The sequence below is a fragment of the Zootoca vivipara genome, chromosome 5 (genome assembly GCF_965207765.1).
Source record: "Zootoca vivipara chromosome 5, rZooViv2.hap1.1, whole genome shotgun sequence".
Classification (NCBI taxonomy): Eukaryota; Metazoa; Chordata; class Lepidosauria; order Squamata; family Lacertidae; genus Zootoca; species Zootoca vivipara.
The window spans coordinates 52,663,148-52,678,826 of NC_142588.1; the positions used below are offsets into that span (position 1 = coordinate 52,663,148).

General features: G+C 41.1%; 1 protein-coding gene across 6 annotated transcripts in view; it reads right to left on the reverse strand.

Moving 5' to 3' along the window:
• NEURL1 (neuralized E3 ubiquitin protein ligase 1) overlaps positions 1-15,679 on the reverse strand; it is a 96,577-nt gene that overhangs the window by 64,775 nt on the left and 16,123 nt on the right. For all 6 annotated transcript variants that reach the window (XR_015950002.1, XR_004693686.3, XM_088669627.1 and 3 more), the window contains exons 2-3: positions 14,165-14,406; positions 10,875-11,196 (exon numbers count right to left, since the gene is read on the reverse strand). Coding sequence is in view for 4 of the 6 variants with exons in the window: in XM_088669627.1 (XP_088525753.1) it covers positions 10,875-11,196; positions 14,165-14,406 (564 nt within the window). In the remaining 2 variants the exon portion in view is untranslated. The remainder of the gene's footprint in view (positions 1-10,874; positions 11,197-14,164; positions 14,407-15,679) is intronic.

The following is a 15,679-nucleotide window of genomic DNA, read 5'->3' on the forward strand; positions in this document are numbered from 1 at the left end:
CCATAGATGAGAACTGCAGAATTAGTGTGCCAGTTTCTGTATTAAGGAGAGAATGTTGGAATGTTTCACTAGATCCAATTCAGACATTCAGCCCATGGTAATATCTGCTCCCTGGAAGGACAGATCGTGAAGCTGAGGCTCCAATACTTTGGCCACCTCATGAGAAGAGAAGAATCCTTGGAAAAGACCCTGATGTTGGGAAAGATTGAGGGCACTAGGAGAAGGGGACGTCAGAGGACAAGATGGTTGGACAGTGTTCTCGAAGCTACGAACATGAGTTTGACCAAACTGCGGGAGGCAGTGCAAGACAGGAGTGCCTGGCGTGCTATGGTCCATGGGGTCACGAAGAGTCGGACACGACTAAACGACTAAACAACAAATATCCTTTTTATTACAGAGCATGTGCCCAACACCATGTGGCCACTTCCAGATGACCCGTTTATTGAGCATTTATCCTGCTTTCTTTGCAGGGAGTTTAGACAATGTTTCATCAAAACAAGTGCTTTCCCACAATTTCCAACACATTTCTCTGTCCCTTTCTTTATCTTTGGGTTTATTGCACAAGACCTCCTAATCAACTATAATAGTGCTATCTAAATTTGCCAGTATGTGATTGAATTCCACCCAAAAAACAGTGGCGGTGAATGTGCCCTGTATGTGAGCTAAGCTATCATTAACATACAGCTAGATTTGCATGTTCCTTTCCCCTTCCAATAGGTGTAGGAGGAAGACATATATTGGGTGAATTGCACATATACTTGTCAACCTTGCACAGAGTGTCATTTGTCAGATGGCAGCAACATATGCCCTTGCTGCCACGGCCAGTTCCCAACAGGTGAAGGACACTATCATGGGGTCAAATGCCTGAACCAGAGCTGAGAGAAACCCTACCAGAAAAAAAATAATTTATTCACCTGGAAGATGAGATTGCTTGGTTATCTGCATGTTCAATTCCTGAACACTAAGACATTCAGGATAATCTTGGTACATTGCTGAGTATTCAGCAGCAAGGGTTTTGAGAAATGCAACGATGAGGCTGGAATAGTATAAAATGGTCTCACATACAGTTCTCTCCTCAGCCAGACCACCCACAAGCGAAAGAGCGGAGATATTGTGCACAAGGGCTGATCATAGATACACAGAAAGGATATTAAATCTGCAGGCTATATAGCGATCCCCCTTCCTGAGAAAATAGTATTCCAGTAAATTTCTGACTCATGCTCATTTTGTTTCAAGGACTCCAACTGAGGTATCAATAAATATCCTTTAAAAGTACACAGAAAGGAAAGAAATCCAATTTTCATGGCCGCAGCAAGATGAATTGATTCTGAGCATAAAACTGGAAAGGCTCTGAAACTACAGAAAGTAATGTTCTCCATGCAATGAATTTTCATTCCAAGATGTAGAATGAGAGCATTCTTCACCACTGGGATGCCCTTCCATCAAAAACACAAGAGACAGTCAAATTAGAAGTTACTTCTTGAAGAGTGGGGGGCAGGTGAGGATGTTCTCTCCTTGGATCTCTCTATGACTTTGCTAAATAAAAGCGTTACAGAAGGAAACAAAATCCACTATTAACAGAGTAACTGAAAGGGGGAGAGAGGGAGAGGGAGAGAAAGAAGAGCAAGGACAGGACTAACGTTCTTCCCCATACACCAACCTGAAATGAACATTAAAAGTAAAGAAAATGTTAGTCTCCCATGAGGTGACAAGACATTCTCCAGCAATTGCATTTCAAGAAAAGTTACTCCACCTCCACCCCCACCAAGCTGGATAGGGTACTCCTGGCCTAGTTATGCTGTAGCATTTCCTTTAGGATCCTCCAGCAAGGCAAAGAAGGCAACTTAATAGGATTTGGAGGGCGTGTGCATAAAGGTCTGTGGCCATTCTGCTTGTCTCCCTCACTGGTGCTCTTTACCAAAAGGAATGACCACCACTCCAAAAAGGATGGATGTGCTGCGTCTGATAAGCTTCTATATTACTTGCAAAGTCACATTGTAATAATGGCCTAGGAAACTTTCTGTCCCACAGAACCCATTCTGATTAAAAGAAAAGTGTTCTGTATGCACTGGTAGCCTCCACGATTCTTGTGATGGCATAGTATTTATTTTGGATGAATACGGGTCAGTTCTACATCTTCATCTATGTTTTGGCAGTCAAGATAGTCAGCCATGGTATTTTCTACTATAGTCATATGTTGTACTCTTAGATACTAGAGGTGTCATTCTGCCTAGAATCTACTTCATGATGCTTATCATTTCCTTGTGAGCAGCTAAAAACATTACCACTCCTCATCATTAGATGCAAACCTTTACTTTGGCATTACTTGTGAACACCCTAACATACTTTTGTAGAAGTCTGTTTTTCAACTGCAGGAATGCCAGCTGATAATTGTGCTTTGCTTCAATGAGGACCACTAATTCTAAGCTATTAGGCTCTAGGACAGGTTGTGGGCTTCCTAGCTAGGTAAGCACTTGGAAACTCTGGCAGTGGAATACCCAGCTGAAACCAGTCCTCCTCATTCCACTACTAAATGGAGTCTATCAGTTGGTGGCACATTTGCCCACTTAGCTTTATCTTAGTTTGGAGCAACAACAAAAACCTTTGGTGTGGAAGGGACTCAGCTGCGACTAGTTTACTGCCAAGCAGGAATACATCTTTCCTAGGACCTATCCCACACTTATAGCTGTTCTAGGAACTCTTGGGCTACAGATCTGATCCACACTCTTCATGCCCCTGACACAACAATCTAGTTCCTGGTGTCCATGAATCTGCACAAATTTCTGTCATTATGCCTAGGTTCCTTTTCTCAATACCCTTCAGGCTTCGGGCAAATTCTTTGTTTACACACTTATGGTTAGACTAAGAAGTGAGTTAACCTAGGATACAAACAGGATTCAAGTTTTCATAGTCTATGGACTATGAAAGGTGAAATGGGCTCTTGCCCCTGTTGACGAGGCTGTGGAGGCAGGTCAGAGATTTTTGGAATTGTGGAACAAACAGGAAGAGACTTTTTGCTAGGGCTGTAATGAAGGACTGGGCCCACCTTGAAATCAGAAGCCTAGGCACACCCTGCCAAGGTCATGATCACTCTGTTGACCTTGGAAGGTCCCTCCTTCCCAGGAAGTGACTTATAAGTTGTCTCTGCAGCCTATTAACAAGGAAGAAGCATCCCAGTAGTGAAAAATGCCTCCCAACTTCACACCCACTCACACCCACAGATTATAGATATAGATATAGATATATAGGCCAATTGGAGAGAGTGTTTTCAGGAAAGCAGCAACTGTGACAAAGAAGATTTTAAAAGATTAAAATATTATTTTCAAAAGAACTAAACGTATGTTTTCGTCCAAAGGCATTTAGTGGAATGTAGAGGTACAGGAACTGTTTGGACTATAGCCTGCCAGTTGTTTATAGTAGAGTGATTAAGAACACCATTGCTACTGAAGCTGCCATGATCATCCTATGCTTAGAGCCCTTGGAGATAAACATGGCAAGTTACGCCTCTCACTGCACTTTTAAACATATCACTGCAACAATACCCAGATGGGAAAAGCTGCACCAAATTCCTAGGCAGGCACAGTTGGGTCGAATCCACTCCAGCCAGCTTGCCCACCAGATATGGTCTTACTGCATACAGACTTCATGTTAAATAACAGTGCCACCAGACTGGGGAACATTTCAACCGAGCTACCAAATATCAGATAAGATGGAGAGATAGAAGGGGGTACAGCATGCATGCAGTGTCCCTACTCCATCAATATCTCATTCGGCTCCAATGCTATAATTCCTCCTGCCGGTTACCACTGATATTGGGGCACATCTAGTGATCGCTCCTCTGCTGCAATCACCCAGACAAACACTAGACCGATATTCCACTCACCCAGGCACTCTCAGCACCAGTCATCCAAACATCCACTATCATATATATTATGCATCCACTTCAACCAATTACCAGTTTATATTAATCCGGTAGATACCTATATAAACTGGAGCCATTTAACAACTTCTGGCACCAACCTAATCTAAATGATAAGCCTCAGCACCCACCCAGTATCGATGGCACAACTCCACTGTCCCATCACTCACAAAATCATATTACACCCCTAGTATCCTAGCTCTCAGTAAAGCCCCAGTATCAACCACTGGGAACCCAGCAGCACCCCTGAAACACACCATCCTCATTCTCGAACACTCAATACTGGGTATGCAGTCACTAGTTGGCCTCTTATCTCACCTTGTGCACCCTGGTATCCTAGCTCTTACTTAGGGCACCAGTGCAGCCCAGCAAGAGTAGGGATACTTTCACCCAGGAGCACCCATGAAACATGCCACCCTCACTTCAAACACAGACTGAAAAGGCAATGACACTCTTGTCCTCATGGTGAGCCAAAGGGCAATTCCCTTTGGTGACAGCCCACCACAGGGCAGGACCACCTATCTCGCTAGTGTGGAAGTGCCTCACAATGTCCAGGGTCTGTCACCACCTTCCTCTACGGCGACCATCAGTAATACTTTGAGGGTTGCTGTGGTTTACTAGGAGTTGATGGTGGGTAAGTGATAAACTTTCCCTCCGTTCCCATTCTTCTCACTGCTAAAAAGTTGCAGAGTCCAATAACACACAGCATCTAGTTCAAGACACTGCACATGCAATATTCCTAAACATATTTTCTCAGGCTCTCTTCATTTTCAAGAAGACCATACCACATCTGTTCACACTGAAGGCTTATTTACATAGACATATAGAACTAGTGTGAAGGGAATCGTTCCAGTCAGTTGTGTTTGCTTGCTGGTGTAAACATTCTTAGTGTTGTTAATTTCTTCATCCACTAACACAAATTAAAATATCTGGAGTTAATTAGCATCCATGTTTGAATCTGACCTGCCTAGATGTACTGTCCCACCAACTGAAAAGCTGAAAGCAATACAGTAATAAAAAGTGGGTTCTATGAAGATAGATAAATGGGGGAGGGACTTATTTTTGTCTGAACAATACATAGGGCTATTGAAAGAGTGGGAGAAGACCCTATGAGCCATCCCCATCACTGGGAAGTAAGAGAAAACCCTCAGCACATTATAAGGCTGATGTTGATGGAGTTACAAATGCCTTGGTTCCTTCTATAATTCATTCTGCCTAGAGCTACCCTTGAAAAGTATTTGGAAACCACCACTAGCACAAAATGTGGCAACTGAGAGGAGCCATGTCACCGTATATTAGTATTATATCAAGATCCCAAAATGTTTCCTGACCCAATTCAAGGTGTTAGATCTTGCATTTTAAGCCCTCTGTGGTTTGGTACCTGGATATCTGAAACAACATCACTCCCTGCATGAATCTACAGGAATACTGCAGCCGACGGAAAGGCTCTATTACGCATCCCTCCACTTAATAAGATGCAGAAAGAAGGGAAGTGTGCCTAGGTCTTTTTAATAGCACTACACAAATTCTGGAATTAATTGTCAAGGGAGATCCAGGCAGCCACTTCCCTGACCTGTGCCATCCTAGCACAAGAGGGATGTAAACTTTAAGATTTGGATGTTATTGACTCCAAGATTTGCAGAAGTGCAAAAAAAAAAAAATCTTTAGGATGGAAGAGCAGATGGGAGGGCGGGTCTGAGGAAGACTGGGCATGCTCAGTAGTAGTCATAAAATGCTGGCTGACAGCTGGGTAGGGAGGGAAAACAGGTGAGTATAGAAAGAGGGCGCAGAGTGGAGTATTCTGGAATATCTTTCATCTTGAACAGGAGTACTTCACACTGCATCAGGCAAAATTCATTTCTAGGTCCCATATGTTTTTACTTATCTATATTCTTTTTTTCAGAAATGTTCAAGTTTACAATTCAGGGTTACAACTCATTAGGCATGGTACAAAAGGGCATGGGCGAGAAAAGAAAATAAACACATCAAGTAAAATGGCCACAGCACAAGACAAGACGGGTTCTCCATTACAGAGAGCACGATTTGCGGTGGGGGCTGGCAAACCACGCCTGGGGCAAAGGTGGGGGCATGAGTGGCCACTGTTGATTGGATATGGGCTGTTGTTGGGCATATTTGCTTGTATCGTTTTGTAAATCAAATCTTGGGGGTATTTAAGCTGAAACGTTGAATTTCTTCTTACCCTGTTCTTTGGCTGCGTTTCTGATCCCCACCCCCCCTCCCTGTTTGTTAGGCCTCTGTGTTGACATTGCTATGACTTTTCTTGGTCGCCTGTATTCAGGGGCCGGTAGGAATTTTTCCCATCTGGCTGATTGGCTGTTGCCATTTGGGTTTTCGCCTACTGCATAGCAAATAGTCACAACTTGTAAGGTTGGCGGTTAGGCATTGGTTATGTTGTTTGTATTAAGGGTTTTAAAGATTAGTTGGACCCAAGTTTATGCCTGAGTGGTGGGGAAGTCCTGGTCAGGAATTCAGTGGCTCTATGCTGTGTCCGTAACCCCTAGGCAGGGGCCAGGACAGCATATTGAAGCCTCTGGGAGCCTGAAGGGAGAGGGGAGAGTTCTGTACACCCGGTCCCCGTCTCTCCCTGTGGGGATTTCCCCGTGTTGACAAGGCAAGTTATTATTCAATTATTAGTTCTGTCCTTAGGTGACAGTTGGGAACCAATGCCTACGCAACCACTCACATTGTTTTGGATTTAATAAAGTTGTGGCCAAATTCATGCCAAAAACCATTAAACTTAATCCTTGTCTCCGTTGTGATTTATTTAAGGGTGGTTTGGGGACCTCCACACGCAATTATAGGAAAGGAGGAGCCAAGTTGTAATTGGAAGGGGGAATCACTATCCTGCCTCCTGCAGAGCTGGTTGATCCAGTCCCTCAGGCAACACTGTCCAATGAATTCACACCACTCAAAAATGGGCACAAAAAGGCTTGAATGCTGAGCTAACCAATGGTCAAAACTTTGAAACAGAAAATTGCTCACATGACTGTGATTTCCAGGTTTGTTTGTTTCAATATATATAAGAAATGTAGAGAAGTGCATGTTTAGCTGGTAAAAGCAACCTCTTGAGGTCAAACTACTCTGCTTAATCATTTGAAAAGTATTAAGGCAGATTGCAAATATTAATTCCCATAATAGAATATTTGCATTTCAACCCTTTTGTTTACTTTTGCTCTTGGTTTAAGAAATCATAATGGGAACAATGACATCCAAAATAAAATACATTACATAACCATCAATTAAGATGATGTACCTTTTCCTCTAAACAATGTAATAAAATGCCCATTCCCTTAATTTTCAATGGCATCTGTATATTTGATTTCACAATGTTGACTTCTCTGTACTAGGAAAGTAATCCTATTTAATCTGTTTTTAGTAGCCAATGTTTTCTAGTTGATGTCTGACTCCATTATCTTGATTTCTTTTATTTTTAAAAAAATCCTTTGCGAGATTGGAGAAACAGCAGGTCAATCATTAAAAGTGAGTATGTGTAGAACAGGTTTTAGATTTATATCTCAGTAGTTATTTCAGCTTATTTTTAGAAGCAAACAACCAAATGTTCTCAGAACACAACTCCTGAACCTCCACTCTAATTTTTGTCGTTTTCCCATCCAATGCCTTTGATTAAAATTCACAAGGAAAGGTGAGAAATACCACAATTGTATGCATGTCTACTCAGAGGTAAGTCCTACCAAGTTCAATAGGACTTACTCCCAGGTAGGTGGGTACAGGAGTGCAGCCCCAAAGCGAGTGTAGAAATGATGAAGAATTATATGTCAACAACCACCTGAGCTTTGACACCACATAATACAGAATGGAGATGCGTAAGAAACAAGATTAAGAGGCTTCAAGACAATTGCCAAGATTAAGCCTGCCAAAGGCAATTGGAACATGCTATAAATAAAAGGTCTGAGCATTAATGTCAATTGCATAAACTCATTCTAAGCGGCAGGGGAATCTGAATCCTGGTGGCAGGTGCCTCTCTGTGCTGGTTACGCTGCTTTGTACTAACTGCATTTAGCTAATTGGCAGAGACAAGATATCTGCAGGACACTTCTGTCTGTTAGCTCTCGTAATGTAGCAGAGTAAAAAGTTTAACTCAGGCACCTCCAAACTCGGCCCTCCAGATATTTTGGGACTACAACTCCCATCACCCCTAGCTAACAGGACCAGTGGTCAGGGATTATGGGAATTGTAGTCCCAAAACATCTGGAGGGCTGAGTATGGGGATGCCTGGTTTAACTCTTTCTGAAGGAAAGGAAGATAACGAAAGTAGGTAACTTGCTGTGAGATGTTTCGAATTCAAAGAGAATTTAGGTCTAGGGAAGGTTGATGGAACTTTAACATCTGTAAATGGATGAAGAGCTAATGAGTCCACTAGATGTTAGCATTGCTAGCAAACTTAACAAGGTTGAGAATTCCATATGTTTCCCTCTCAAATATCATTCCTTAAAATAATGTAACAATTCATTCCTTCCATCCACTTTCAAACCCGGGGACTGATTTCAAAATTATTTCTGCTAACTGCATTTTAATGCCAAGGTTAGCTATGAGAATATTGCACATAACTTCAAAGTTCAATGACGTACATTAGCCCTCTTCTTCCCTGCCTTGCTAAAATGGGTAAAAATCCAGAACAATTCACATATAATGCTAGACACATTGTTTACACTATAACACAAATATTAGTTTATCAGCAATATTCTGATCTTTCTATCAGAATATAAGCCATTCATACCATCATTTTGTATACATTAAAGATACCACAATGTGACCTTCTCTAATGGAGGATCATTTTAAAGCAATCTTGTGAACAGTTACACTAACTTCAACTCACTTAAAGATTTCAATAAACCTTAAATGTTACATGAAGCACCAGTAATATCACAGATATCTGTCATACACTTGAATACTCCTTATGCAAAAGCTGCTAAGTATGACAACTCATGTAATCGCGAAGTATGTCAACTCAGTGTAAAAAGGATTGTTGTGTTAATTGGTCTTGAATTTTAGTTGAACCTCACAGCTGAACTTCCATTTATTCTGGACCTTTGCCGTGCAAGTGCTCAGGAACTCTCAGCTCACCAGGAACTCTCACAACAGAGCTTTTAAAGCACAATAAAATGATTTTTCATAACTGTACTTTTATTGCGTAATAAAATGATCTACTAAGGATTCTCCTAGAGCCCAGGAAACATATTTCATTTTCTAAACCTAATATTTTTAATAAGAACGATTTCATTTAAATAGAAGTAACAACCAGCAACTCCTTCTTTCAGGTAAAACGTGAGCCATGCATAAACTACGAAATGCATTTACCCATGTCAGATGTAAGAGAGTTAAATAAGATAATGGGGAACTTTTATGGAGTGCATTCCATGCTTCAAAATGTGCACCAATAGTCTGTCATAACAAAATTCTTCTATTAATGATATTTATTTTCATCATGATTTATTACTTCCAGCCCCACTTTGTTTGCTTGGTCTTTGACGTCCTTATGAACAAGAGTGAGGAATGTAAGGTTTACATGGGTGGCATCAAGCACACTTTCTAACAACAAACGTCGTCTGATTCTTGTTCTGCTATGTAGACATGGGTGAAACTCATGGGTGAAACTCCATTGGAATTTGTTTAGCACTCCAGCTTTGCCCAGGCTTATTAATTAAAGGACAAAGGTAGAAGATATTTTAAGGCTGAGATTACTAAACATATGAACTGAGTCTCTTTCTACCATTTGCATCCTGTTCAAGACTGGATAATAAAGTAGTGAACACAACCTTTATTCATGTTGTGCTGTTTCCAGAGGGTTGTACTGTTTCCAAAGGTTCTAGTTACAGGTAGGTAGCCGAAGCAAAGGTTCTAGTTACAGGTAGGTAGTCGAAGCAAAATAAAAAAATTCCTTCAGTAGCACCTTAAAGACCAACTAAGTTTTTATTTTGGTATCTGAAGAAGTGTGCATGCACATGAAAGCTCATACCAAAATAAAAACTTAGTTGGTCTTTAAGGTGCTACTGAAGGATTTTTTTTATTTTTTTTCCAAAGGGACAGCTATATGTTGCAGCAAAAACAAGAGAGTCCTGTGACACCTTAGAAATGTACAGATTTATTATAGGTGACTCAGTTGTAAAGCACATGCTTTGAATGTAGAAAGTCCCAGGTTTAATCCTTGGCATCTCCAGATAAAAAGATGTCAATGTTATATTGGTTTTTATGCTTTCAATGTTGTACTGTTGTATTGTTAGTTGATTTTATATATTATGCAGCCTACTCTGGTATCACTTGTTAGATGAAGGGCAGGTTAAAAATTAATTCAATAACAGTAGAATGTGATCTGTTTTTTATTTGCAAGCTTCCTTTGCAACAGGGCCATGTGCAAATATTGAAAATAAATAAATTAAGAAATGTGGAAGTCGTCTGCCTGAAACACTGGATAATTGCTGCCAGTTATAGTGGACAATCTTGGGCTAGTTCCTATGTCCCTAGATGACATGAGGCCAAATGGCAATGACATGCAATGATCAGTCTGTGACAATTCTATATAAAAGCACAAGATAAACAAAATCACTCTCTCTCACACACACATGACACTATCACATAAAAAGCTTATACTACAAAAAAATTGTTCGTTTTTAAGGTGTCGCAAGACCCTTTGTTGTAATACTGTTTGTAGAATGTACAACTATTGGCCTTAAGAAAGATGAGCATTTATCACAGCGCAAGCAAAGCAGCTTAACCCTAGGTCTTTCTGACATACGATATTTAGAAAGAGATAAGGAACTGTGACATACATATTTCAGAAAATGGCTTTACCAGAAACAAAAGGTATAATGGATTGATCCGGGTAAGATGTGTCCAGAGAATAGAAACTTTTGCTTTCAGCAATAAGGCAATTTACCCTCCCATGACAAAGCATATTTTCCAGAAATGGACCTACCTAGCAGCTGCACTCCACGTGTGAGTCCATAGACGTCAATCAAAGCCCACAATGGCTCAGTGGTCCTCACTCCACTGAAGAACAACATGGCAGCAGAGTTATTAACCCGGTAAAACACACGTCCCTTTTTGTCCACCCAGAACGCGATGATGTTTCCCTCATTTGCAAATTCTTCCGGGAGGGCCTTGGCCCAGAATCCACTCTGAGAAACGAGGTCTGGACATGCATACTTGGGCAGGGTTTCTGGGTTAATCCTAGAGGGGTCCTTAGAGGTAAATCCGAGCCGAAGAGCCCCACTCCAACAGCACTGCTTCTTTGTGATCTGAAGAGGGGGAAGAACAGCAACATAATCAGCACAATTTGAATTTTTCATTAGCAATGTGCCATTGTTAAAGGGATGGAGAATAAATGTGTAAATAGAGAATGTGTAAATGGAGAATAAAAAAAATAGCATTACTGAGCTGATGGGGACGAGCGCTTGAATTTATGTGGAGGAGGGAGGAGTTGGAGGCTTCCAGCGGTACGGGATATTAATGGGTTTTAGAAAAAGGGGTTGCATTAGGAACTATATGATTGCTTTGCAAGCGGTGGAAGGAGTGAGGAAACACTCCTAAATACGCAACAGTATATTGTGTAGGGATCCTCACCCCACAAGGTTATAAGTGATGGCAATTACTTGGAGAATCAATGTTATCTGCAACCAGATCACATAATGATTTTTTGTCTACAATGAACCACTCTGACTGTCCCTGAACAGGCACCCATGTAGCCTATTCTCATGATTGCAGTAACAAACATGAATACGTGATTTCTGCTGTACTCTTTCGTCTCTATTCTTTGATTCAGTTCAATTAGATAGATCATTCCAAAGATGAATGGATTAAAATAAGTAAAATAAGTAAGCTTTACACAAACTCTCTACACAAATCAAGGCATTAAAACCCATTGTGAAGTAAGCAACGCCAGAAAGCTGGCTGGAGACTAAACAGGAGATATTGTAGAAGCTCTAGGCCTGGAAATGGTGACATTTATTCATTCTCTGAATTACTCATGGAACCATCTTTCCTCAATTAAAATGAAGTGGTTTACAATAGGTCAGATATAATAACAACATTCAAATATACAACCAACAGCACACTGATTAAATAAGGCATTTAAACAATAATCAGGAATTTAAAATATAAACCATTACAATATCATACAGCAGCAAATCATCACCACTGAATTTCCATCAAATTTCCGGGTAAACAGATGGGCCTTTATAGGATACCAGAAGCCCAGTAATATAGGTGTCAGCCACTCTTCCAGGGGAACAAATTCCATAATCGGGGGCTACTACAAAGAAAAACTGCATGCACTCTGTATGTGTGCAAGGGAATGCAATACTGAAATAAAATCACAGTAAAATAAAATAAAATCTAGCAGTAAAGTTTTGAAGACAGGAGCAAGACTACACCAGTATCTTTGTGATTTAAGGCTCCTCTGAATATAGCTGCAATAACAGCAATGTTCAAAGGCAAAAATAAAGTTTAACAGTAAAGATATCCAGCGGAAGCTACAAGTAACTTGCTGGTATTTAAGCAGATTGGGGTTGTTTCTTCAGATAATTACATATCTGTATCCACCTTTATAGGGATATAGTGGATAGGGACGCTGGTGGCGCTGTGGGTTAAACCACAGAGCCTAGGGCTTGCCGATCAGAAGGTCAGCCATTCGAATCCCTGCGACGGGGTGAGCTCCCATTGCTCAGTCCCAGCTCCTGCCCACCTACCAGTTCGAAGGCACGTCAAAGTGCAAGCGGGAAGGTAAACGGCGTTTCTGTGTGCTGCTCTGGTTCGCCAGAAGCAGCTTTGTCATGCTGGCCATAAGACCTGGAAGCTGTATGCCGGCTCCCTCGACCAATAATGCAAGACTGGACCTAATGGTCAGGGGTCCCTTTACCTTTACCTTTTTCCACCTTTATCCTTGGTACCTTGTCTTAGATGTGATGCTTGCATATTGCAGGGAGTTGCAGGGGGCTGGACTAGATGACCCTTTGAATCTCTTCCAACTCTACAGTTCTTTGATTCTGTTATGCTTATCCTTGCAACCCTCATCCTTACAAAAGTTCTAAAGACTGGTATTAAAAGCAGTTTATTTAAGGACGTGAGTTCCAAGTGGTTAGTTCTCTTGCTAAAGTGGTTGGATGGCATCTTGCAAGCCTGCTTCTATCAACTGCTACAGCCAAGGTGGTGCCAAAGGTATTGCTTTCCTTTCCTTTCCTTTGGACCACGTCAGTGAGGTGAAGAGTGGGGTCTTGTCTTCTGGTCACTCCAGGACCTCCACAGACACTGTCCAGGCTTGCTATAGTAAAAGCCACACTTGCCTCCGCACCACTTGTCAGACTATCACATCCTCAAAGTTGCAACAAAATGCAGTAAAACAAGCTAACTGTACTGAATGTGTAATAAGGAAGCAATAATAGTAGCCTCATTAATCACTTTTTTTTTAAACTGTGGGATTATTCATCATAGCAATTTTATTGCAGAACTGCGGGAGCTCATGGGAAGGAGATAAATGGTACTTCATCATTATTGGTTTTGTACCATTTTATCTGTACTTTACACTAACTGTATGAGATAGCCAGTTAAATGTTCAAACAATGCAGCACACAAGGCACTCCAGCTATTACTCCTGCAAAGCAACACAGGACAGGGCCCTGGAGGACAGGAAGGGAAAACACCGCACAAAGCAAAAGCATAAGCCAGAGGATTCTGCTGTGCCAGAGAGACCCCTGGGGTATATTCTCAACCTGTATTCTGGGTCTTCAGAGAAAGTAGTTGAGTGTTTATTTAAATACACCTGGAAATACATTGACTATGTTTGCATGTAATGCTAAACTATGGTTTGCACAAGCAGAGAGGAGACTGTATAGTACAACACTCATGTGCTCCCCAAAAGGAATAAACCAGGGTACAATTTCACTTTTGCCACTTCCCGGCTTGTCCTCACTTGCAGATTAGGTGTGTTAATTTCAAACTAACAAACAAGCTTATGGTTCCTGGTTTGCACATAGTGAGAAGCCAGGAACCACCAAATGCAAAACTGAATTCTGGTTTATTCATCCTCCTGATCACGTGGGGAGATGATAGGAGGGCAGGGGAACACTTTACCCAGGCTTACAGAAGTTCATGTGCATAATGCTAAGCCATAGTTTTGTGCTCCATACAAACACTCCCATTGCGAGGTCCTGGTATGCTGTACAAATTGCGGTTCTTACAAAGAAGTGAATGGGAAAGGCATCAACTCACCTTGAGCCTGACTTGCTCATAGATAACAACTGCCCTGTTGCTAAAGGTGATGGCATTACAGAAGCTAGCCTGACGCTTGACTGCCTTCTGTGTGGTGTCCATGATGATCTGTGACCCCTTGGTATGGGGGTGGAAAAGCAGTGGGCTGACAGAGAGAGTTCCACACTGTGGGATGGGCAGACAATGCTTTTGCTTGTGGTGGCATCGGTGAGATGAAGCAGGAAATGGTCCACCTATGGGGTCTGAGATAGAAAGGAAAAAGAGAGAAACTGAGCTTTAAAAAGGAAAAAAATCTGATGAAATTCCTAAAATGAAATCTACTATTGCTCTGCCGTGAGACTAATATACAAGAGACCTGTGGGGTAGCATCAAAACCTCCTTCAAACACTTTACATAGATCATTTAAATCTACAGTCCTGCAAACCCATTTAGAACTTTGGGACATATGCAGGAAGAAATTGTACAAGCAATCCTGAAGAAACTGAGTCAGTTTGGCCAAAGAGGGGGGAAGTAATGAAGGGCAGAACAAAGCTCATACTCCAAAACTGAATAGCAGTTTGCCTTCTATGACTTTGGGAGGTCACAGATGAAGGCTACAAATAAAATTCCCACTGCACACAGCTTCCCTATGCATTCATGTAGGGCTTTTAACCTTCAAATATGAATATGGAAGGTAGCAACTGAATCTCTTTTTTAAAATGAACAATAGTAGGCAATTGGCTATTGCCTTGAATTACCAGCTGATATGTATTGGTTTAAAATGCTGTGGGAAATTTGTAAGGGAACAATGGTTAAAGGTTTTGAGAGAAGCTATGGGATCTCCTTCACTGAAGATTTTGAAAAGACCAAATAAGCAAATATATCAAAGAGATTTAATAGGAAACCTACTTCAGTGCAGATCAGTTAAATAGCTTTCTTGGTTATCTGATTATTCATTTTAATCACTTACATGGATGCCTTAGCTTTGGTCTATAACCCTGTACCTGGTGCTCTGTTGTGTTGCTCATAGTGTAACCTCCCCATGGGGAAAGGTCATAAGCCAGTGGCAGAATATATGCTTTGCATGCAAAAGGGGCCAGATTCAATTCTTGACATTTCCAGGCAGTTACCTAGATCAGGCTTCATATAATATGCTACACAAAGTAGCTGCAATGCAAAACAATCATTTTATGACAGAAAGTAGTTAACCACATGGATGCAAAAAAGATAGTGGCTGTATGGAGATAGTTTCCAGAAAACCAGATACTGCATAAAGAAATAAAAAAAGAGAGAGCAGTAGTTTGTTAATGAATGGATGAATTCAACAATTCAGCAACCTTCCAAACACAAGCTTTACGATTCTTCTGAAAGGCTGCAAAGGCTCCTTTTAAACTATTGCTGTCCATCCACAAATTATGTTACAATTTGAAATAACTTAAAGATATCAGCAAATGCTTGTAAGAATGCTAGGCTAAAATAGAGCCTCACTGATCCATCAGAACTGTTCTTATGATCTCATATAATATCAACAGTACT